At 34.6% G+C, this 26,368-nt stretch overlaps 1 protein-coding gene across 3 annotated transcripts in view; it reads left to right on the top strand.

The window, feature by feature from the left end:
• LOC126968458 (uncharacterized) overlaps positions 1 to 26,326 on the top strand; it is a 252,731-nt gene extending 226,405 nt beyond the window's left edge. For 2 of the 3 annotated variants that reach the window (XM_050813504.1, XM_050813506.1), the window contains 5 exons: positions 6,878 to 7,026; positions 20,603 to 20,715; positions 22,363 to 22,530; positions 24,699 to 24,797; positions 26,028 to 26,326. In XM_050813504.1, the coding sequence (XP_050669461.1) occupies positions 6,878 to 7,026; positions 20,603 to 20,715; positions 22,363 to 22,530; positions 24,699 to 24,797; positions 26,028 to 26,143 (645 nt within the window). In that variant the 3' untranslated portion in view covers positions 26,144 to 26,326. The remainder of the gene's footprint in view (positions 1 to 6,877; positions 7,027 to 20,602; positions 20,716 to 22,362; positions 22,531 to 24,698; positions 24,798 to 26,027) is intronic. The other variant, XM_050813505.1, reaches the window with a different exon arrangement.
• Positions 26,327 to 26,368: the final 42 nt, after the last annotated feature.

The raw sequence follows: 26,368 nt of genomic DNA, 5'->3' as shown, positions 1-26,368 counted from the left end.
CAGATATTTAACTTATTGAAGGGTTCCTTCTGAACATGTTATTATACATATATGAGTACCTAGATATTGTTGTTATTACTGTTGTTGAAGAAAAACCTCTTCTTTAATGTCTTATCGGTTATTTGCACGTCTTGCACAATGTATTATGATGTGGGTTCTCTCTGCATCTTCTACCGCATTTAACACGATTCCCGGGTACTGCTCAAAGGCGCTGTTCGAGTTGGTTCCAGCGGCCAAATTCCACCACCGGACATTATGTCAAAATGCAAATTACCACCCGAATCACGTTGACGTCTGACATTCCATAACCACGCGTCTTGCAAGAAATTTCTTGCCTTGCACAGCCACTTTGTGGAATCAATTATCGACTGCTGTTTTCCCGATCCAGTACGACTTAAGGACCTTCAAGAAAAGACAATACCTTAAAGGCTGGCAACGGATTTCTTGAAACCTGTTGGATGTCCATGCGTGGTTGCCTCACCACTCCTCATTCCGTGAGCCTCATGTCCGTTTCTTTCCTCTTATAAAAAATGTAAACCAGCACGATAACACTTTCTGATATTAACATTTTCTGTGGTCGTATTCCACTAATAATAGTTTCATCATCAAGTTTTATTTCTAAAAGCCGCAGGTATTGTAGTTTTTTGTAACGTCTGTGATCTGTCATGCTATGATCCCCTACCATTGCTGTATAAGCCCTGCAACCTCCTTTTAACCTTTCAAGTAAATATTATCATAGTTCGTCTGATAGATCTTTGAGTAATCTTCGTATATTTCAATAATGTATTCAAGAGATGAATGAACGAGCAGGTCTGTTCATAGACATTTACAAATGTCTAGTTAGCTAGTTTAGTATTCAAGATACTAAGGAGCTAATTCCAAGCGTGCGTGAAATTACTGGGAAAATGAGACTTTTGTCTCAAGGTGACTAGTGCAATTTTCGTGCCTTTCAGAATTTTTGGGTTTTTCAATAATCTTGAGCGGAACTGCATTGTAATGGCCAGGGCGTATCAATTACCATCATCTGAAAGTCCTGCTCGTCTCGTCCCTTATTTTCATAAAAAAAAAACTGAAATACATATCACCGAGCTATGTTACCCGTAAGAGCGTTACATAGCCGTGCGTGACGGTCTGATTAGTTGCGGTTAAGGTTAGTCTCTAAAAACTAAGGTGCTCAACGAGTCTAAATTAGTTTACACTCAAGTTTTGCTGTCCCGAAGAAATCTTATCATTAAAAGGTAGATTCACGTGAAATCCTGAACTAATATGACATGACATGAATTCTTATTAGAATTAATTATTGACAATCTCCTCTCCTGATGAACATATTCATGTAATAAAACGGGGCAGCGCTGCTGATATTAATACAATATTTGTGCTGCAGAAGAGGGCTATTCGCGTTATTTATAACCTAGATCCTAAAGAATTATTGAGAGCGAAATTCAAAGAAATTAACATTTTGACTATTGCTTCTCAATATATTCTTTATAATGTAATGTATGTTCATTGGAATTGGTTTGGCTAGAAACTGTCATAACCAAAATATTAACACCAGGAACAGACATAAACTTATAATGCCTACCACACGGCTAAGTCGAGTTAGAAAGTCTTTTGTGGGGCGATGTATATGCTTTAACAACAAAATCCCAGAAAATGTTCAAAATAAAAATATTCAAAGTATTCATTACAACGTTATTCAAAGGATTGTTAAGAAACGTTTATATGTTAAAGGTTACTATAACATAAATGACTTTCTCAATGATACCACAGATTGGAAAAAATTGGAAATGGAATGGAGGGACCGCCCTCAGCCTATTAATAAATAAGTTTAATTGTACAATATTACTTTGTAAAAATATTTTTTTGATGAAAAAAAGCCCGCTGAGTTTGTTGCGCCCATTCTTCTCAGGTCTGAGGCATTCATTTTGGAATGGGTGGTAGTTTTTGACTTTCAATAAGTGATATCACATCCTATTTTGAATAAAAATATTTGAATTTGTATACGGAGAGGTAAGGAATAGTATAAATCTAAATAATATGTTATGTTTTTAAAGTGATAACCCTCACTTCTAGGATTAATACACAAATAAAATTTGACAAACAAAATTTTATGAAGGATGCGGGATTCGAACCCACGACCTCCGGCGTTCCGTGCCGCCTCGTTATAAAATTCTGTTAGCTTTGTTCAACTCTCACGTTGTGACTTCATGAAAGTTCGAATCCCGCATCGTTCATAAAATTTTGTTTTTCAAATTTTATTTGTGGAATATAAATCTGAAAATGGTAGCATGATTGGTCTTTATAATGTCCTCTCAACTCATATTATAATTAAATTATAGTCCCCAATAAAATACTGTAGTCGCATAATAAATTTATTTTTTTACGGTGTGTGTGGATTGATGCATTTCTTGTACTTTACTTAACAACTTACATTTTTTTTACTTACTCTTGCCAATCATTGAGTATTTGACGTTTGAAAATTTCTGTACATATTATAATTGAAATGATTTGTAAAACTGTATGAAGCTGTTGATTTAAAGGAGTGGCAACAGTTTCACGCCACTTCTTCTCATTAAGCCAAACATTTTGTGAATGTGGTGGTGAATGTTTAAATAAAACTTTTGACATTCATAATAGTCATTACCTTGACTCTAATGAACAAAGTGATTTTGATTTGATTTATTTGAAAAGAGATTGAAGCTATCACTCAATTATCCTACATCATAATAATATTATCTTATTATTTTCGTTTAAATAAAACTGAGTTTAAGTTGTATCCGTAATTGTCTCGTTTGAATATTAAAATATTGTAATAACTATGTCTCCGTGAACCTAAGGCTTCATGTCAGTATATGTGTGCGTCAGATATTATTGTAAAGGTATAACAAGATTATTAGTACCGCAACAATCATTCGAGGAATAACATGTTTCATTAAACTTGTGTGTCTAGAAGCAAAAACTAGTGTAATGTTAAGGTGGCAACATGGAAGCGGTATTGTGTTTTTCTTTTATATTTTGTTTTAAAAGGCATAAAAGGCATTTATTTTGTCAAAATTGATTCCTTTAGAATTCTTTTTGATGTCATTTCTAATATACTAGATACTACTGCCGCTTCGGAAACAAATGGCGCTCTGAAAGAGAAGTAGCGGCGCAAGAAACTCTCTCAACATTCTTTTTTTGCGCTCTTTTCAATAAAAATGTACAGTCATTTCTTTCGCTATAAAATAATCACAATCTAGTCCCAGGCCGTCCGATCATTTAGATATTCAGCTGTGTAGTAATAGGATTTACGACAGATCCATTTTTTTTTATAATACATTTAAATTTATTTATAGATAATGCCTGAACAGTGGCTGGGACTTTATTATAGTAGTGTATACATTCACCCTTAAAGCTATTATGTATCTTATGAAGCCTACTAGAATTAGTTACAAGCAATCCCTTATTTCTAGTGTTATAATAATGAAAATCAGTATTAAGAGAAAAAAGGTGACGATTTTTGTGAACGTATATTAAATTTTCATAATTAATAATTGTAGAGAAGTCTCTAACGTAGCGCGTAATAAAAACAGTGCCGTGTCATATAATGATCAACTTTTAACAATTTTACCATCAACTGTGGAAACTTTTCATGTACTTATAGAAATTACAGATTTAGATAATTTACTCTGTGAAATATAAATACCAAATATATAATCGGCCTCAATAGACTGATTAAAAAATAGTACGTACTTAGTACTATTATAATAATAATAATATTGTCACACTTTTTACACAAATTATCTTGCCCCAAGTTAAGCATATATAGCCTGTGTTATGGGTTACATGACAATGATATATTTAATACAATATACTTACTTAAACATACATAAATTTATAATAAATACATTTAAACATCCATGACTCGGAAACAAACATCCATATTCATCATATAAATGCTTGCACCTACCGGGATACGAACCCGGGACCTCTAGCTTAGTAGGTAGGATCGCTAACCACTCGGCTATACAGGTCGTCATATTATAGCAGATAAAAATGCATTCATTATTTAAAAGTTGAGATATCTGAGAATATAATAGGCGATATTATAATTCAGTGTGCTTGCTGCTTTAGATCGATATGTCTGGCTCAATATAACGATTGAACGTTTCAAATAGTTCATATTACATAACAGTACCTATCTGAAGCAATCTTTCATAATCACTACAAATTAATTCTTGTTTATATTTACAGTCTTATTCATAGTGACTTTTCGGAGGCTTAAAACATCGCTTATAAACGGTTGTTAAAAAATGGTATTCATAATCGTAAATTAGAGCTACAACGCTCATTATCTCTTTGATAAAGCTGACGTGACTTATAGTAGCCAGGACCCTTATATAAACGTATTTTAGGCCCTCGATAGCAAAAAACATGGCCGACATCTATCATGTGTCCCTTATTTGACGTTTCTTTTTTCATTACAGCAAGTTCATAGCAGATGTAGTTATCATTACCAAACTACAGACTAGGCTCGCTAGTCGCTACTCAAAACTTTGACTGTTGAATTTTGTTCTTATTGACATTAACCATTACACATAGACACACACACATTAACCATGGATATTGGAGAGATGTCTGTTTCCATAAACAATTCCTCGTTAAATCAGATAAAATCATGTTTACTGTACGAAATGGCAACATTGCGTACTATAGAGACGCATTAGTAATCGGAGGCTTATTAAAAGATTATGAATAAGGAATTTTATCGAACATTCGATATGATTAAAATACGTTTTAACTAATATAGGTAACGCCGTTACCGCGTTATTCATAATAAAACGCTTATGTGTTATTATGAATAAGGCGGTATCTTTAACTGACCCAAACACTCAAGAATAAATATTATTGTAGATGCGTCAATTATCCTTATAATTAAATTGTAATTAATTTTTAGTTGTAAAGTATAATTAAGTGTACAAATGATTTGAGTTTTCTTTGATCTGTCTCGTGCCAGATTTTGGCGAGACAACACGTCCTGAGGATGCCTCGTGTAAAGGCGAAACACGTGTCGAATTGTTTAAAGACAAATATTGGCAGAATTAACACTAAGGAAAACTCAAATCATTTGTATAATTATGGATTTCCGCAAAGTAACGGCTACTTCAATAAATTTTCTTATAATAAAGTGTATGAATCTTTCAATACAATATAATTTTAGTCAAATTCTTTACTTTTACAATATGTTTTATCTTAGTAGCTGAAAATTGAAGTTGTGTTAATATTATTTAAGGTGTGTTATTTCAATTAACGTAAGTTTTGTGTTTGTGATCCGATTAGAATAAAACATACACTTATATCACGGGATGCTTGCTACAATATATCAGTATAAACCGAAATTATAGTGCTCATACACACTGACAAAAAGACAAAGAATCATAAATCTATATATGAGCCCAGACAAGTACAACACGTGTGATGTTTGTAAATATTCTTAACTTACACACAGTTTTGGATACTATCCTTTGTTGATTATAAGTTCATATGAAGGATTGGATTGATTATAAGACGGTTTGGGCACGAACAGAGAATTAATGAGTACATGGAGTAGTGGATCAAATGTTGGTATTGCATGGTTAAATCAAATTTTATTGAATGTGGCGAGGCCGAGAGTTTCAAATGACCAAACAATGTTTGTCCCAAAACAAATGGAGGTTTCGCAGGCCTGGTCTAGAGGACATTGCGTTATTTCATTTCATGTATATTACTGAATAAGAAACATTCATCCAAAACTTTCTACTAATGTAGAAATGTATAAAACTGAATGACATTTTACAGAGAGATTTAAATCAGTGGGAGACTTCTTTGCACAGGATGCTAGCTCGATTATGGGTACCACAATGGTGCCTATTTCTAGCCAGCTATTTATTACATCTTACGTCTCTAGGTGACGAGTGCAATTGTAGTGCCGCTCAGAATTTTTGGGTTTGTCAAGAATCCTGAGTGGCACTGAATTGTAATGGACAGGGCGTATCAATTACCATCAGCTAAACGTCATGCGGTAAGAGAGGTTCCAAAGACATATTTTACTAACGTATAGAGAAGCTATCGAAAGTATTGCCATTCTCTGTTTGACCAAAAGTGTAAATTCAAGTTCGCTGCAGCGCTTTGACAATAATTAGTCATAGTAAATTAATGGAACCAGTGCAGCGAATAGCGATACTATTCTCGTAATTTCAAAATGGTTGACGTTAAGTTCCGATCCTATCCACGTGAATCGGAGCCGCGAGTCATCGACATTTGAACGACAACCTACCACACGAAGCTACCAATATTGTTCTATCAAATCTAAAATATTTCTACTTTTATTAAAAAGGTTATATATATATTCTATATGATGTTTTGAGTTGTCAACTCAATGAAACGTCAAAATTTTACAGCATTGCATCTTCCGACAATCGACGTTCGATCGTGTTTAAGACAATACGCATCATTCGATTTCCCTAAATTGGAATGTAACCTCATCACAATCGGGACTGAACCGTGAATTTGTTTTCCTCCTATAGATTAAAATGGAGATTTACTACAGAAGTAGCGCGGCTACAACGTAGCACTCAAATGCGTGTTATTCCTACGAACGCTTAGCATATACTAAGTGAGTTGACGACAGCTGTCCATAACTCGTGTAAAAAACAATCAAGGTGGAAACCTCTTCTCTTGTATATTAAGTACAATTTACCTCAATGAGGAGTTCAGTATTGTTTATATGTAGACGTCAGCGATTAAAGTATGTGAGAATGAGACGATTGTTTGATATCACATCTTGTCAGATTGATGATCGTAAAATTTTATGACTTAAAATTTAAGTGAAATTAATCAGTTTTTAATTTTTTTGCAGAGGGAGCTTTTTGCAGCAAAAGCCGAGAGCGGCACAGTCGATCGGAAGCTTTCTTCTTCATCAGCCGGCAGCATGAAGAATAAGTGGCTGAAAGCCTTCCGAAGCCTGAAGCCGCCAAGCGCTCCTCCGCCTCATGGCGGACCTGATAAGTAAGTTCGCTTAATATTTAAAAGGAACAAATATGTACAATTTAAATTAATTTACTAACAATTTCTGATATAATACATATAGTAACACTGTGACGACAATTTAACAAAACTATTTAGACTTTTTACTTCTAGGAATTTGATACATAGATTGATACAAATAGATACAGCCATTTATAATGTTATGTTGGACGAACTTTTTCTTGATCGCTAATTTAAATTTGTAGTATTATTTTTTTAAATTCATATTCTAGCTCTAAACACATGAACTCAACACACAATAAGCCAGCTGTTTATAATATTTTTTTTAAACTGGTATCGCCTATCCTATTTTAGTAAAATTTGAGTATTTTGGATCATTAATAGAAAAAACTGGTAACCTTTAAGTAAACAAGGTTATATTACTAATAGAAAACGTTAAAAATTAGACAAAAAAAATAATAATTTGATACTATCATATTTAATTAAATAAACTAAAATTGTGTCTTTATAATTTTATTGACACAATTTTTTAAGCCATTTGTTTAAAAATCGCTAATAATATCTTCTAGCTACGATTAATTTAGATTTACGTTCATAACTTAAACTTAAAATTATCCCTACGTGCGTCAGTTAGTTCTGCTGGGAGGAAATAGGTCACAGGACATTTTTATGTAAAATTTTAAGTTCTTCACATTTAAGAATCTTTTTGTGGAACTTTTACCGTTTTCGTGTATTAGCGAAATAACCTAATTTTTTTTAACCCTTTGCGGGGTGCAGACAAAAAATCTTGAAATTTTGATTTAAAACCTTATCCCACTGAAATATTTATTGTAAGTAAATCTAGAAAATCTTAAAATATTTTACAGAAGTTGTCGGCAAATTCATTGATTCTTAATTTTATCTAATTACGAATATTGATTTATCTCCAAGGAAACGTAGATGAAAAAAGTATTTGATTCTAGTTCCGACTTGACACCTCCTCGCGTAACTGACAGGAGTAATCTCGACAGACAAACACATGGACAGTTAAATAATGAAATAATAAGGGTTTAAGTTTAAAAATGAATGAATTTGATTTGAATGTTATTCTCAAGGATTCATTGTTGCTAGCACCCTGTTAAACTAATTTGTATCTTTCAAATCGGTTCTCATTCAAAAACCTATGTTATGTGAAATATTACGCTGAAAACTACGTTCAATTTTCGTTGAACAAGTATTTGTTATTGAAATCCATTAATTTAATTACCGGTCACTATAAATTCCATTGAAAATTCACCGACTAGTTGAAATTTTGTTTTAATCTGATAACGTTTGATGGCACACCGCTGCATTTTCCCCGCACATCGCATCGTTGATAGATTTCAATAAAAGTTTTCCGGTAGAACGTTGATTTAATTTGCCACAGTACTTTACTTCAACAGCTGTATTTATACTGGAAATACACGTAGGTTAAAAGGCATTTATATTCTCAAAATTGATTCCTTTAGAATAATTCCTGATGTCACTGCTAGAGTTTCGGAAGTCAATACCCGCTGACAATATGAGCAAAATATGAAAAAACAGCAAATGGATGGCAAGCGAAGTCGAGAAAGGCAGTTTACCAGATAGAAGGAATGCGGGGCTGAACTTCAAGAGAGTCACCAGAGACATGAAGCAATGGAAATCTTTAAAGGAAACCCTTGCCAAGAGGCACGCCTATATATGTATATGCGAGGCATATATAGAGTGTCTACTTTCGGAATAAATCTTTAAGTTTATACAATTGCTCAGTCTGTGTGCTTAACGTACTCATATACTATGCATAGAAAGAAAATAGCATCATCTCAAGTCCTATACAAACGAATATCAAATTATTTAATATATCAACATAGTCATTGTTCATACCGCCTGCGTAACGCATGTATTATGCATAGTTGGGGATAACAACATTACATTCATAAATCCTAGAATAACAAAACAATCTAACATTTTTAAGAATGACAAACATGTACTCTTTGCCGAGGGCCGAGATTTTATATAGGCTGAGTAAATATAATTTGTTTTCATAATATATCAGATCCCAGAGATAAGCCGGGTTCTTCGTTGTCTGTAAATGTCGGTAAATGCCAACTTTTTTAATATCAACAGCGTTGAGGGATATCATTGCTCATATACGACCTCTTTTTCTAAGATTACCTCGTGTTATTGTTTACGAATATTATCACATATCTACAAGATGAATTTCTTTTCGAACTCCCGATTCGTTTGTTGGTTTCTTAAAAGTCGTATTGTGTATAATGTAATTGACCTAAAAAGTAAATTTACCATTTTATCCTACGATATATTCTATTTAATTAAATTATTATTCTAAATAATTTAATTCAAATACATATTTTTATAAGAAAAAGGATATAATAATATAATTTTTTTATAAAAATATAGTTACAATATAAATCGTACTATTAAATTGATTACAACAACAAGTAGTAGGCATTATAAGTTTATGTTTGTTCCTAGTTTTAACATTATGATAACCAATTTTTGCTTAGTTGATCTTTATATTATTATCCCACCAGGAGCTGATAACCAATTTGCTAAATCGATATGCATTTTTTCAGATCAGGATGTCTAAATCGAGGACTTTCACATGGACCAAAATCGTTCTAGCTGAAAATTTTCATTAAGTAGTAAATCAGTCACCGAGAAAGTTTATATCGTTACATTACTTAACATTCCACTGAACTTTATGCCTTTATCACTTCGCCGCAGTTACCGCATTCTACAACCACAGAGAATAATGATCTGTGTTGCCAGTCAGGTTTATAGATAATCCTTTTATTTCTCTTGTCTGGGAGTTCCGAAAGGTTAGTTAGGCCCTATCAGGAGGCCACGGCGTCGCCTGCCTGAATTGAGTTACAGAACATAGGTTTAATTTTATTTGGTAGATCACCAAAAAACTCCTTCAATATAAAGTCGCATGATATTTATATTGACGCAAAAACAAATATATTAATAACTAAGAAAAACAGTAAATCACATAAATTGCAACTCCACATATTTTTTGCTCATTAAAACTAGCCAATATCAATACTGCCTTGTGCAAATAACTCTAATATGACATGTCGAAGTGTCTATATAATATTGTAAATCGGAAACAAAGATTTAAAGAGAAGTTAACCCAGATATATAAATAGGTCCTTCAAAAACTATATTACATTTAGAAATTGAAAACATTGTTATTGACGCAAGAACAAATATATTAATCACTAAGAAAAATAGTAAATCACATAAATGGCAACTCCACATATTTTTTGGTCGTTAAAACTAGTCTCGCCAATTTCAATATATACTGTTTTGTTTAAATAAGATCTCTCTTTCTCTCTAAATCTCTAGCATGATATGTTGAAGTGTCTACATAATATTGTAAATCGGAAACAAAGATTTATAGAGACGTTAACCCAGATATATAAATAGGTCCCTCAAAAACTATATTACATTTAGAAATTGCTCAATAACTTTGGTCACTATCGCTCCCAACTTCCGTATATTGTGCCATCAACTCGAACAATAGATTAATTTTCGTCGTGATATTGGTTTAGCTTTAACACAACATCGCCTGACCAGACTTGTCGGCCATCATTGTTTACTCCTTGCACTTGCCTCCAACTATTGATTGAAGTGTTTGATGTTTATTGGATGACAATATTTACTTTAGGCGAAGGGTAAACACAAAACACACAAACAACTTGTTTTTAGACAAGTTTTGTGGTGAAAATATAGCATTTGGAGCTATGAACACTACTTTATCCTGTTACACATACCCTTAAATCTTACTTGTAGGTTGCCAATGCTTGCTGTTGGTTAAAGTTAATACTTCAAAGCTATTATGAAGTACCAGTTTTCTTTGCAGTTAAACAAGTTTTTTCTCGGCATGATGCATTTGTTTAGTATACTACTTTCATAAAAGTTGTTCTTATAGCTTTTACTTTTTTTGTGTTGGTACATTTATTCAGATTTAGTAATCAATAATGAGGATTATAAGCAATTAAACTGTTTGCGCCTGTTAAAATGTTACATTTTCGACGCAAGAATTTTGAAAATATTGGCTGTGTTACATAGGAGCCGTGAACTCATATCGCTCAAGGTCGACGGCATTTAGTGTCGCCTTAAGAAGTTAATTTTGTTCTATAACGTTAGTATTACGTTATTCAAAAGAATTGTTAAAAAACATTTGTGTGGTAAAGGTTACTAAAACCTAAATGACTTTCTTAATGATACCACAGATTGGGAATGGAGCGACCGCCCTCAGGCTATTAAATAATAAGTTAAATTGTACAATATTACTTTGTAAACATATTTTTTGATGAAAAATAAAAAGCCCGCTGAGTTTATTGCGCCCATTCTTCTCAGGTCTGAGGCATTCGTTTTGGAAATAGGTGATAGTTTTTGACTTTCAATAAGTGATTTCACATCCTATTTTGAATAAAAATATTTGAATTTGAATTTATTAGTTTGTTGACACATGCATGCTTATAATACAACTAGCTGTTCTCCGAAGACGAAGATGTCTGCATTTATTAGTGTAACCGTATTAGTTGATGTTTAAATTTTTAGCACATGAATAAATACAAAATTTAATATCAATTCGACTTAAAAAGCTGCGGTTCAGCGGTAAGACATTGACTATTTGACGTTTGAGTGTGTCTGTTGCATCATTTTACATTTTATTATATTGTAATTTGAAATGATTTGTAAATCGATGTACTTAAATGTAAATCTTGATATAAAAGAGTGGCAATGAGTTTCTTGCTACTTCTTCTTATTAGCTCAACCCTTTACGAAGTAGCGGTAGATTCAATAAGATTTTTTTTTTGACATTCATAAGTATCATTTCCGTGACCTACGTGAATAAACTGATTTTGATTTGATTTTGGTTCAATGGATAAAAATAACTGCTACCAGCGCCGATTATCTGATACTAACATCACTATGTTCGTCGGAGTGGTAATGTCGTCCTTTACATGTACATAGTTTCATTTCAATTTGGCCAACGATTCTCGAGATTGTCACCTTTCTGCTCTAAATAGTTATTTTAATTAATAATTCTAGTAGGCTTCATAAGATACATTATAGCTTCAAGGGTAAATGAATAAACTTTTATAATAAAGTCTCAATCACTGTTCAGGCATTTTCTATGAATAAATTTAAATGTTTTATTAGAAAATGGGTCTTTCGTAAATCATACTAATCCACAGCTGAACATCTAAGTGATCGGACAGCCTGGGATTATGATTATTTTATAGCAATGAAAATGACAGTACAATATTGTTACATATTTTATTAAAAAGATCGCAAAAAAGAATGCGGGCCGTTTCTTCACTCTTAGAGCGCCGTTTGTTTCAGAAAAGACATCAAAAAGCTTTCTAAATCAATCAATTTTGAGAATAATAATGCCTTATATAACTTTTAAAAATAAATAGTTATAGTGCCACTCACACTACCTATATTTTGAAATGAAATAATGTAAAGTATTGAAAATTCCACAGAATATCTTTTTATTAATTAGATTATAACGCATATGAGGCTTCTTAAGCCGGAGTTAGTCTAATGATAATGATAGTAATCTAATAATCATATTCCAATTACTTATGTAATAACAAATGCAAAAAAAGTGCACTAAACAATAGGGTGCATATAACTTATATTTATATACGTATGCATGTAACTTATATTTACTTCAAATATTACTATATATGCAATAAATAGCCGCGAGATATTAAATATTGATAAGCAATGCTATTGGTTGAAGCGAGTGATACGTCAAAGTACGGCAGCGGATTAAGATCGGGCCAAGACGACGGCAAGTCTTCAGCTCTGATGAAGTCCGAAACGTAAGTTTCCAACCAAGACAGCGCAGACCGAGGTTTATGACAAGGCGCCGAGTCTTGCTGGAAGGACTATTCTTGGTTATTGAACATGGTGTTATTAAGGGACTTCACCACCTTCTCAAGGATGGTATCTTGATAAACTTCTGCCGATGTTTTGATACCCTTTTCGCAAAAGTATGGCTCATTCACAAAAATGAGGTATAAAAACCATCACTGAAGTCGGATAGTGCCCACGTTGCACTGTGTCGACAAATTGGGAAGCTTCCTTAGAGCTTTGAGCATAAACATGGTCATTTTGTTTCTTAAAATGTTGCTCAAATGTTAAAAAAATCTAAACCGTAAACAAAATTTTGCTGTGACCTCCCTTTGCGTACCGCTTCAGTAGTTGTTTCGATTTTCCATCCCATTATTTTTTAAATTATCAGTTAAGAAATTATCTGTACGTCTCTTATAGGCTGCAAGTTCTAAGTCATCTCTTAAAATACGCGACACGGTTCTAGGTGCTATCTTCATCTCCCGAGATAAAATCTTTTGCTTTCGGACAGGATTTCTACGAATTCTTTCCCCTACTGCTTTGACCACCTTTTTCGTACGAACACTACGTGGACGGCCAGATATTATTCTATCACACAGAGGAGGTCTCATTGTACCTATTAATAGCCCGGTACACAAATATTTTACTAATACCAAGCGTATGGAGAATTTTAAAAATTGCATTTGGCTCCCTACCTACTTTGTGGAATGCAATCACAGCGATTCGGTTCTCTTTATCACCTCACTCAATTTTAATATCGCAAAATATTGTACGATGTATTGAGAAAACTCAATGAACAATCATATAAAAATGACAGTTTCGAAATTCAAATGTAATATTTCGTTTATTTTTAATTGTAACAGTATTTATGGCCAGACTAAGCTCATCTAAATAATACGTTCTTATCAATAATTTGAGGTGTTTGATAGCTTTTAGGGTGTAAATAATCACATTTAAGTATTTTTTAAAATCATGTCGCCTTGTGTTTTGACAACCATAGGATCTTGGCACTCATAATCAATACATCAGGGGTTATTGGCCACACAAAGGAGCGTCCGCGTATTTATAATGTCGTATTGCAAAGGAATTGCGAATAATTTTAAGAACATATCGTTGTTCAATTCTCATGCAAACAATTTACAAGAGCATTGAATTAATTAATCATTAATTATTGGTAATATTTGAAAATTAACATAAAATTGTGTTCTTGTAAATTAGAAATAGAGTGAGAGTTTCTCCACTGATTCTATCAAGTTATAAAACCGAATTCTTAGATTTCATAATATTTTAAATTTATCGTGAATTATTTTTAATATTTATATTTATTGCCAAAATGCCACATTGTTATAGTCTTAGGTGTTTTTTTGTATTTAATTATTTTTACTAGATAGTTCTGTTTATCTTAATAGATATTGCCATGTCAGATAAGATGCTTTGTTGAGCTAATATATAAATCAGTCAGTTCAATGTTCATTTACAGATCTATATATAATATAGGTGTTATATATCTGCCACATTCATATAAATATGAATTATAGAAATATTAATACGGCATCCCATAGATGAATTGAAAAAAGTGTTCATCAAAACATTCCATGGAATGGTTATCAAAATGCGAAAAGCAGGATTAAATATCTCAGATTAGATTTTTTTAAAGAGATTACATATACGTATATATCAACTACAATCTGCACTTTAATTATTTTTATGTTATAAACTTCAAATATTTACTGTCATGGAAAGGCATTAAAAAATAATTATTGAATCAGGCGTTACTTTGCGGAAATCCATAATTATACAAATGATTTAAGTTTTCTTTAGTGTTAATTCCGCCAATATTTGTTTTTAAAACAATTCGACACGTGTTTTGCCTCTACACGAGGCATCTTCAGGACGTGTTGTCTCGCCAAAATCTGGCACGAGACTAGTCAGTTCAGTCTTTTGTATGGAATGGGATGTTAAAGACACCAGAATTGCAGTGATTCCCTTTCACAAAGTGGGCATTGAATACGTCGGTCTTCTCGTAAGATCGGAGCGGCCGCGTCCTATTAGTAATAATAACGCTCTTAATGCTGTTAAAGCGGAAATTCACCGACATTCTATGAGGAAAAATAATTATCACGGGAAATAAAGCATATTTCGCATATCATCAGAACTGAAGCTTGGTGATTACCGATATATAGGACAAGCCCTAAATGAAAGGTTAAAGCGAATTCCTTCAAATGCTCGACAGCCCGATACGCGAGTGAATAGTACAGAAATATGCTTTTCACTTAATTTTTTACGATTTAAGAGCAGTTTAATAAGCGAAATGACAAAGTGGACGCGCACAGCTCTAAAGAGTCGGATAAGTGCAATGTGGTCTTCATTCTGCGTCAGCCGTGGAAGGGAGTGTCATTTTGATGAAATGAAAAAGAAGTGATGGATGCATGCAAAGTGTATCAAGAGACTTTTTTAGATTGTAATATGAAAACTCTTAGCAATACGCTTTTTAAAAATATACCTTGGACTCTACAGCAAAACTGTACCTGGTCTTGGTCTAGTCAACGTTTCTGATTGAAAATTCAGAATGGCCCTCGTCTAGTCCAGATCTAAACCCCTTCAACTACAAATAATGTTGACATTATTGATAGACATGGCCTGCTCTAAACGACACGCTGACATCAAGTCGCTTAAGAAATACCTACAATAATCAGAGAATTTCGCATGGGAACAAATTGTGAATCAATAAATTCTTGGCCAGACAGAATAAAAGCCTGAGTTAAAGCCAAAAATGGTCATTTCGAATATTGTTATACTATTTTCTATTAAACTGAAACTTTTATTACATCGCCTTAAATCTTGTCGTTCATTTATCACATATCGCATTACAGCAGCGTAGTAGGGGTGAAGTTGAAACATTAATTTCAACTACTGCTTCCAAGTCAGGTTGGATGAGTCTATGACGCCCGACTTAGCTTTGGTTCTCGAGAGGGTTCAAACCCCACAGGTGACAAAGGGTTTTTTGTTACATTTAATATTTATTTTATGAATCTTGTGAAATCTTTCGATTATTATGCTGATATTAATAAGACATTTTGTGAAATAATATTTCACAAAATATCATATTAACACAATCTGTAAAAAATTATTGTCAGACTAGATCTAAGATGTATTTGTAATGTTTTTAAAGTTTGAAAACAAAATTTTATGAACGATCTGGAACTCGAACCCACGACAAATTACACTAACCACTAACATATTGTTTAGATTTACAAGAGCGACATCTCAAGTCAATTTCCTAATATGCAAATATTAGGGTTGAGCAGGTTATTTAGCACTGGCACGGAACGACAGAGGACGTGGGTTCGAGTCCCGCATTGGTTCGTAAAATTTTATTTGTAGATAGATGTATATCGATGTAAAATATAGATTGGTTGTGGATAATCTTACATAACACTCTGTTCTTAATAGCACTAGAAGAAGCTGCATTCATTAATTAGTGTTCAAAATATGGAGCCACAATGAAGCTTATTTGTAAAAGCGATGCTTCGTTCGAGATGAACAAAACAAAGATTGTATCTTCTACAGAATACAGTGTTCGAGTTTGAAAACACTCAAGTGTCGAATCGAATCGAGTCGCTCTCCGTAAACAACATCCATAACTTAACGAAGCGATGCAATCTAATATTTATGCACAAATATGCACATAAATTTGTACGGTTCAATCTTTTTCGGCGACTATATGTTGAATAAGTAAACAAAATTAGAGATATAAGGGAAATACTAAGACTTATCTCAAACATGATATAAATTTGCTTCAGTAACTTTTAAGGTATAGCGTATATACTACTCAAAGAGATAAGTAAGATATAGAGCGAACAACTACGAAATTTATATTGTTACTAGATTTTTTAAACTTGTTACTGTTTTTACTCTTGTGTCATTTAACCACTGGATACATACAGATAATAGCTCAAAGTAGCGCGGTATCTGCCGTTTGAATTTTGATACTTGTGCGCTATTTTCCGTGGCCATCTGGAGGGCAAAGCCAAATTGGCTTCGAAGAAACTGGGCGTCAAAAATAGAGCACGGCAATACTTCAAGCCGGCCCACGTTCTAGCGCTCTACAAAGCGCAGGTCCGGCCACACATGGAGTATTGCTGTCATCTCTGGTCTGGCGCATCCCAGTATCAGCTCGATCCATTTGACCGCAACGCAGAGCAGCTCGAATTGTCGGGGACCTAGCGCTCTGTGAACGGCTGGATCACTTGGCGTTGCGTAGAGACGTCGCTTCATTGTGTATCTTCTACCGCATTTATCATGGGGAGTGTTCCGAAGAGCGGTTTAACCTGATTCCTGCCACCGAATTCCACCTTCGCACGACACGCCAAAAGTTAGGATATCATCCCCACCATCTGGATGTGTGGCGGTCCTCCATAGTGCGGTTTTCAAGAAGCTTTCTTTCTCGACTACGAAGCTGTGGAATGAGCTTCCTTGTGCGGTGTTTCCGGGACGATACGACATGGGTACCTTCAAAAAAAGCACGTTAGGCCGGCGCCTTCCTTAAAGGCCGGCAACGCTCTTGTGATTCCTCTGATGTTGCAAGAGAATGTGGGCGGAGGTGATCACTTAACACCAGGTGACCCGTACGCTCGTTTGTCCTCCTATTCCATAAAAAATGTTCTTAATCCTAATTTCGTAATCGTTGACGGTAGGTTCCGATCCTATTAACGTTTTGCTCTAGAATCGTAATCTCCTATCATTTCCCCAAAACATTTACTTATAAAGTGTTGTAGCTATTGTAATCTAGGTAACTAGGCATCTGTTTGAAAAATTATCCAATGACCGCTCTATGTAATCAAATCTCTTTGATAATACTGTATTAAAATTCAAACGTGGAGAAGTAAAACACTGATTTGTGCACGATGAAAATTATCTTAACAACATAGCTATCTTACAAGAGGCTTTTTTTCCTTTTCTGGGTGTTAAATTTTAGTGATATAAAGGTAATGCGATGATTTTCTTTGTACTTGTCTCAATGAGAAGACTATCTGGCGTACAGTGGAATAATTATTAAAAAAAAAACTGCAGTTGTGATATTATGCCACAACTTAACGTGGCCAGATTAGTATTCAGTATATTGTATGCTAATCTAGTTAAATTGTTACGGGACGCAAAAACTTTAGATCACTTTTTAAGAATGCCGCGGAGCACTGCGTAGTTAATGATTTGGCAAAGTTAAAGTTTACGATGTCGTAGAAAACCAGAAAGCTGAAACAGATAAAATTATAACTCTTAGCTTTTACAAATTAATATTCTACCATAAAAATCCTGTTCTTCACTGTTTCGAATAATGTGGTCTCCTGACAGGACTTGTTTGGCAAAATATTATTTATCGACCTAAATCTGAGATAAATTTTCTTAACTTCCGTTAATACGAAAGCAGATAATCGCGTGACAAGATATCTACTGTTAAACAACACAATATTTGAACTGTATTAATTTTATCGTAAATTGATTTATTTAACTATATGTATTATTTATAATTCAATATATTTTAAGAATGTTCAACAAGAGTGAGAAAGCCAGTTAAATGATAGACTGCAAAAACCAGTATGAACAATTTTTAAGAACATTTTTAAGATATAGATAAGTATAAAAACAACGTCATATTTCACGTTATATCTTTAAATTTAACTTAATTGAATATTAAAAAAGAGCCATAACATATTTCATTATACATGTTTATGTTAATAATTGATGTTAAAAGCTGTAATTATTTGAATATCTTATCGAATAGTTTTGGTATAGATTATTACTTCATAGTGTAATGATAACTGAAACAATTGTTTTGTTATTTTGTCGTCATACTGTCTACAACATTAACAATGATGTCACATTTAATGCAAACAAACTATCCATGATGTAAAATACTTTAGTTATATGATATATTCTCTTATCTATTTAAAGTGATTTGGTAAAAAAATAATAGTTTTAACGGTGAATTTGGATATTTTACATCAGGGATTGCAAAATGCTTTATTCAATCACGTTCATTTTGATATTTCTTTCTTTTTGCATCGATAAAGAAAAAATCAAATGTACCACGCGGTGTCCACGGTTATGACAATGAGGTAATACTTCCCCGTAGGTGTGCCTATACAAGTATCATTCCCATCAAACCCCTAAGTACTTATCACCTATTGCTTCAATTCCCCAAATGCCCCAGGTATTTTCTTCTCCTGTGCACTGCTCTTCAACATCTACGTGTTTTATTTAATAAAAAATTTCGATTTGATATTCTATATTAAATCTGTGTGATGTGTTTAAGCTCGTATTGTACTACGCTTCATCTAAAGCCTTTTAATGACGCATTTTTCGAATCATATAATATTAATGTTACTGTGGAACAGATCTCACGTCTTTTCTGAAGACAGAAATATTCAATAGAAGCATGCTCCAGTGCATTTTTTGCTGACATATTTACGATTTATGTAAATCTAAAGCATCCTTAAAATGAAGGCGACTTAGAAGTAAACCTACTGCTTAAACGATTCGGTTTTAATTTTTCGTTCCAAGTGTTAATGTTAAAGGTATGCGTTATCAACCCTTATTAAAGTCCGCTAGATTCAAAACGAGATGAGCGTAAGTACCAAATATTGTAGACCAAGTGTTCATCTAATAAGGTTGAGTGGTGTGTAAATATCACTAAAACTTAAACTTTGCTCTGTAGAATGACTCGCCGATGACTATAGCTGAAAAAAAACCGTTACTAACTGGTTAATTTTATATGGAAGAGAATAAAATTTAATTATTATTATAAAGTACTGTATGTACATCAACGTTAACCGGTTAGATTTTTTTTCGGTTTCCAAGCCTTGCTTAGGACGTAGTCTTGGACAGTAATGGGAAGAAAATCCTGAAGCTTATATTGGCTGCTAAATCTATCGCTTTTTCCTTAGATAATTTAAACGTCTAGATAGAGTCTCTTGCTATTAGACAACCAATAAAAACAGGTCAGGAATATTAGTTAAGTGTGCGTGACAAGCTACGTCTTACACTCGCGATTTGTATGACACTTTCTGTTAGTTTGCGTGCATTGCTCAAAATAGAGTTTAGTTGTAAACTCAATTTTATTTTGACGTATTCACAGTTGTCATAGTCTATCTAGACCTATAAATGATCTAAGTCTTTTATCTGTATTATTGAAACGCACGATTATCACACATCCCTGAACACCACTGTAGAAACCTAAATATATACTCATTAGTATGTAAAATCCTTCTTTTTATGGAATATCATTAAACGCTCAAGATTGTGTCTATTTCGCTAAATATCGTCTTGACGGTTTAAACGTTTTTAAAATAGTAAAATAATATTGTGGGTAATATTTTTATTACATATTATGATTTGTATAACGGACATTAATAATTATCGAACACGTGTAAAGTTAATGATCCAATCACAGCTTGTATATTGTACTTGACCTTGCTAAGTTGATCAATAGTATGACGTATATTGAAAGTACTGAACTTCACTGAAGGATACAATTTATAAATAATGAATCCACATATAACGTAAACAGACATTTCACTGTTTATATTTACCCCCCCGCCTTGATACCTATTATCTAGTGCTATCGTTAAATCTTTCGTATTGTAAACGTTTTATTTAGCCTCGCTATTACTTTTTATTAATATGTGTAACAATTTAGGAGGAATGGAGCCGCTCGTGACGGTATAAGAGGTGATTCGGAGGCGCACAATTTTCAAGAATACACCTACAAGAAAATTACCCCTTGTGATGTTTGTTCCCAAGTACTTCGAGGTAAGTCCATATGAAATAGGCATGTATACGTATGTTCATACGTTGATTTTTCGACACCTATTACGATGTCTGTGTACGCTTTGGAATGGAACCTCTGTTTATACGGCGGAAAAAAAGCGATATACTGTTACTCCATATGTTATGGAATAACCTTATAGACTGTTCGGAATTATTAGAATCTATATATCTAAGCGTACCGGACTACAGAACCCGTCACACTTCCTTGTTTCACGTCCCCCAAGTAACTACAAATTATGCCCAGAACAATATCTTAAAACGTATAACATACTTATATAATACCGAGTACGCAGGTACTGACATTTTTGCGACGGCTAAGCAACGCTTTTTACACGAAATCTCAATACTTAAAACACACGAAAATAAAATTGTATAACATAAACACGAAAACACTCAATCAGCTACACCCTCACTCACCTACACTATACACACACACACACCTCTTAAATAATATTATTATTAACGTGTGTAATAATATTAGCATTAAATAACAGATTATTAACTTAGATAACCTATTAAAGTTTTGTAACTATTATTCTTAATCCTAAATTGGCATATTTGTAAAATTATTTGTAAGTCTATTGTAATGGTATATAAAGCTGTTGGATTATTAGTAAATAAATAAATAAATAAAAGGTTAGAGTACCTAAACCATTTCTTTTTTTGGTGATTGTACTGACTGGCTTTGAATTAAATTACTTTTCGTAACTCTGTCTTCAATAAAAGATATATTTATTAGTTTTCCTTCACAAAATCATGGTCTAATTATTAATAAACTAAAATGCCACTAGACAACAATCAATAAATTTATGTACTTACCTAGTACCAGTAAATAAAATATCAGTTAGAAATGTAAAATCTCAAAATAGCACATCGATTCCCGCGGGTATATGAAAGCTTTTTTTAAAGCCTTACCTTTCTATTTATTGTAAACGTTATGTAACTAAATACCACGAAAATCTCTAGAGTCTAGAGGTAATATCTGTGTTAGGTATAGGTCGCGGAATTATTCCAGCGATGAAATTATGAGTTGTATGTTTGAACTACAGTGTGCGTGAAATATTTCACGGCTCGGTGTTTAAGCAATAGTAAATCAGTAACACATTATTAGATGTAGGCGGTGGTACTTCATTGGTAACCAACATAAAAACAGGATGCAAATAATTATTTTGTTAGGCTTTTATTTCGCTTATTTTACGCACAGAACTCTGCTCGACTTAGTCCATAAAACAATGCAATTATAAAAGTTATCTTTGGCAGTTCTATACAAAGTTGATCATAAACTATGTGACCTAAATCCACGCTAACGGTTTTTTAATAATTTTTTTTATCAAAGTCAGAATTATAGCGACCCAAACTCTGAGACGCTTAATGACACTTTTTAGAATTAAGGTCATCACAGGAATACTAAGTGACAATGAAAACACACGTTTTTAAAAATTAACTAAACACTTTCTTAGATGGAAATATATACATATTTTATCACCAAATATACTCAAATAATATAAATATCAACTTAAGTAAATAATTATCCAAGCTTATATCATATCATCCTAAACAAATAATTTTGGAGACCAGAGAGCAAAACAAACACTTTTACAAAAATTATACTGTTTTTTTAAACAATAGGGCATACCCGACAAGGACTACGATGTAGGATATGCAAGATGAACGTGCACACCGATTGCATGCCCCAGGTTGGAAAGTGTCAAACAAAGTCAAGACTGCTGCGTCGACAGAAAAGTACATCCGAAATTGAGGCTCACAGAGTTCAAGACCCGGGCTACGAGGAAGAAAGTAAGTCTATTAATTCTGTCAAACGTTTCATGGGGTACTTAGGATCAAGAAAATAATACGAGGTACTTTAATATTAGAAGGGGCAAACGTTGCAATCTATGGACCACTATTTACATTATTTTTGGTAGTTCACACTAGTGTAAAACATACAATAGTGTTCAATAATTTAGGACTACGAAGATAAAATACATACATTTCACGAGGAATATACAAATCACCTGGGAAGCTGGAAATCAGCACTCTAAAATTTAAAATAATTTAACATTAACATGGCAAAGTAATCGATATGATAAATGGTGGGTCATTGTTATAATTGATGGTTAAACATAATATTGAACATCCATTTCAGCTGGAGACGTCCACAGTTGGACAAAGGCCTCTCCCAAAGATCGCCATGACTATCGGTCCTGGGCTGCCCTCATCCAGCCTCCGGCGATCTTGACCAACGGACCAGAGCGTCCGTTCATCTTGTGGGGGCTTACCAACACTACGTCTTACTGAATTTTGAAAATAATACACTTTTTTGCAAACAAAAAAAACGGGTGCATAGATAAATAACCTGCTTCACTGGTATCTTTAGATTATTTAATAATTCTAAGTTGTATCTAGTGTCATCATAATGCTTTAAAAAAGTAGTTTCTGTCGATTTCATCATCACAATTCAATGAAAAATTATATATTTTTTAATATAAAAATAAAAAGTAAAAGTTTAATATCGGGTATGGCCCCCTCTTGCAAAAATAACAGCTTGTATTCATCCAGGCATATTACCAATGCTATTCTTAATAGTGTCTTGTGGAATACGCTACGATAATCTTCCACCGCGTAGCAATTACATTCTTTAGCTCCCTGGTGTTTTGCGGAGCGGACTGCACCGATCTTACTCTTCGTTTTAGAAGTTCTCAAATGTACTCTATGGAATGGAGGTCGGGACTTCGAGCTGGCCAATCCAAACGACGAATTCCTACCTTTTGAATGTACCACGCTTCCACCTCGCCAGAACAGTGCGCGCGAGCGTTATCGTCCATAAAAATGAAATTGTCTCCAAGAACCGTTAGTGTGGGTTGTACGTACGGAATAATAACTTCTGGTATTATACCTGTGTGCATTCAAAGTGCCGTTTTCTATGAAGACTAATTCCGTACGGTACAATACATTAATCGCTGTCCAAAACATAACTGAGCCTCCACCATAAGGGGTTATTTCTTCAAAGCAAACTTCTGCGAAACGGTCCCCTTGCCTTCGCAGTACTCACCGACGTCGGTCCTTACCATATAGTGAAATTCTGGATTCATCCGAGAATAATACTCTACCCCAGTCCTCTTGAGTCCACGTCGCACAATTTCGAGCGAAGTTAAGTCTAGCAACTCTGTGCTCGCGGAGTAATTAATAAGGCCACGGGCTGGACGACGACTGCATATATTGGCAACGAGAAGCCTCCTCCTGACAGGCCATAAGCTGGTATGCACACCTCTCACTTCCTCTGGAGTCTTTTTGAGGTTGACATAAGAAGATTTGCGATTTCTCATTGCCACCTTCACCAAAAAACGGTCATCTCGAGCTTCTGTGCATGGTTTTCTTCCAGACCCAGGCCTTCTCGTTCTATCAACCATATTAGAGACCGCTTAGTAATGATATCAAGACTTAAATATGCCAAGGAAATAGGAAAGTCCGACAATAATTATGTAAAATGACTTACAGTTAGTACGAACTATGAACGATTCCCGCCACAATACGCAATTAACTGCAATTTTTATTAAAGTTCGACTGTGTCTTAAATTTGAATTGGGAGTAAACTTTTTATACACCACTTCATAAATATGCCAATAATATTCTCATTTGATTAAAACCTCTTTTGTTATTTTATTTTCTAAAGGGACGGAAAAAATTAAAACCGCCTGTTTTTTTTGCAAATCAGTTTATTAACATAACATAAATTGAACATACTATGTTTAACATATTGCTCTCATTATTAAGTCGTATCGTTTGACGTCAGTCAAGGTCAAGAATATAGGATATAATTTTACATTCCAGATATTCCTTAATACCATTTGTTTTATCTACATTATTCATTAACACCGCTTCACCAAGCTTACAATTATTCACCTCTTCAAAATTGCATTAACACGTTTTACAAACTAGTCCGAAGATAAATTCCAATTGTCCAGGAGTACATGATGGGTGGCTGCCGGGACAAAGACTTGCCAAGATGTGTTTCAAAAGATCAGTCGGGTTTGACGATAACTGCAATTACTACAATGACGAGGGTACGGTATACATATATAGGAGTGAACCCCGAATGTGTTGAATATTACGAATATTCAAACATTGAGAATGACTTGCTTTTACATTACAATTCTAACACCTCTCAGTCTAAGAATATTAGGTCATAATTACATTGTAATTATCCGGGAAAATGAGTATGACAGTATAAGATATTACATCCTTCACAAAGTGAGGAAATGTATTTCCTTTGCGGGATGACGAGTGTTGTAATATGTCTGATTTACGGATTGATGCTTATTAGTTCTGACCTAAGTCTACTACTTCCGCACAATGTTACATTTCATTCTAACAACACAAATAAACTAGTGGTCCTCTTTGATTATAACATGACACCTGATGCTTAGAGGAGGAAGTGGATCAAACGTATCAAGTTCTGAAGCGTGCCAACGAAATAGCGAAGCCGGGCGGCGCCGGCGGAGGCCCAGTGGTGCGCGTATCGGCGCCGGAGGAGCCCCCGGCGGCCCGCTCGCCCGCGCGGCCCTCCACTGGCCTGGCGGTGGCGCCCCAGCAAATCTCCTCCAGCTCAGGTCTGGTGCCGCGGCCGCACCCGGTCTCTTCCCGGTTTGCTTCTCCGCTCGGGTCGCGTCCGCCGTCGACCGTCGCGCGTCCGTCGCAGCGTACGAGCTACCAGACGCCCGACGGCCGCCGGCAGCTTCTTAAACCACTCGTTTTCAGTAGTGTCGGTTTGTTTGCACGCATTGATTGTCACGGGCGCAGGGCGGGCGGGGTGCGGTCACTTGCTAACGGTTCCTGTCCGTAGGCCCTGCGTCGAGGACAGAGGGCGGCGTGCGGCGGCGTCTCTTCGCCGGCGTCAAGAGCATGTCCTTGTGGGGCTCCAAGTCCCGCCGGGGCTCTCCTCAGCACCGGTCAATTTCTCTGCCGGAAAGTACGCGCCCACGGCTGTCGTAGCGCAACGCTCTGTTCAATGCCTTGTGCGCTTTGTTCGTCCCGTCTTCAAACTGTTCCACAGTGCCTCAGTTTTCGTTCTCTTCTTGTTTTGCTGTATTTTGTGTTTGTTTATTTATTTCATTTTGCAAAATCTGTGTTTATTTAGTTTAGATATAGTTGATTAGTACCTACCTAACTGTTCAACAAACACCAATAGATGCTTGATAACCTCCCACTACCTCCACTCATTTATATATTATTTTATCTTTTTCTTTTTCTGTTTTATTATTATTTATTTTGTTTTGTTTACATATTTATTACAGAACTAGAAGAAACGATGTCACGACCCTTTGGACAACCGTTGTGTATTACCAATGAGAATGGCGATCCCCCGCCTTCGATACTAAAGCCCACGGCAAGCGTTCGCAAGAAAAAATGATTGTTATTGACCCATCCCATGTTGTGCAGGTCATTTGATTTAATGTTAAAGAAAACTGACCCGGTGCGGCCAATCGGCTCGTCTGTGACGGCCATCATTCTGATGTCCCATATAGCACCCGAAACGCCCCGCGTTCAGCTGTGATATGTATATTGTTACTGTTGCAATAAAACATGAAATTGATTCGCTTTATTTTTTCTGGATCTACCACTTCTTGCACTTTGA

Source organism: Leptidea sinapis, chromosome 15 (assembly GCF_905404315.1).
Source record: "Leptidea sinapis chromosome 15, ilLepSina1.1, whole genome shotgun sequence".
Classification (NCBI taxonomy): domain Eukaryota; kingdom Metazoa; phylum Arthropoda; class Insecta; order Lepidoptera; family Pieridae; genus Leptidea; species Leptidea sinapis.
The sequence above is the reverse complement of the archived record's forward strand: the minus strand, read 5'-3'. Positions and strand labels throughout refer to the sequence as shown.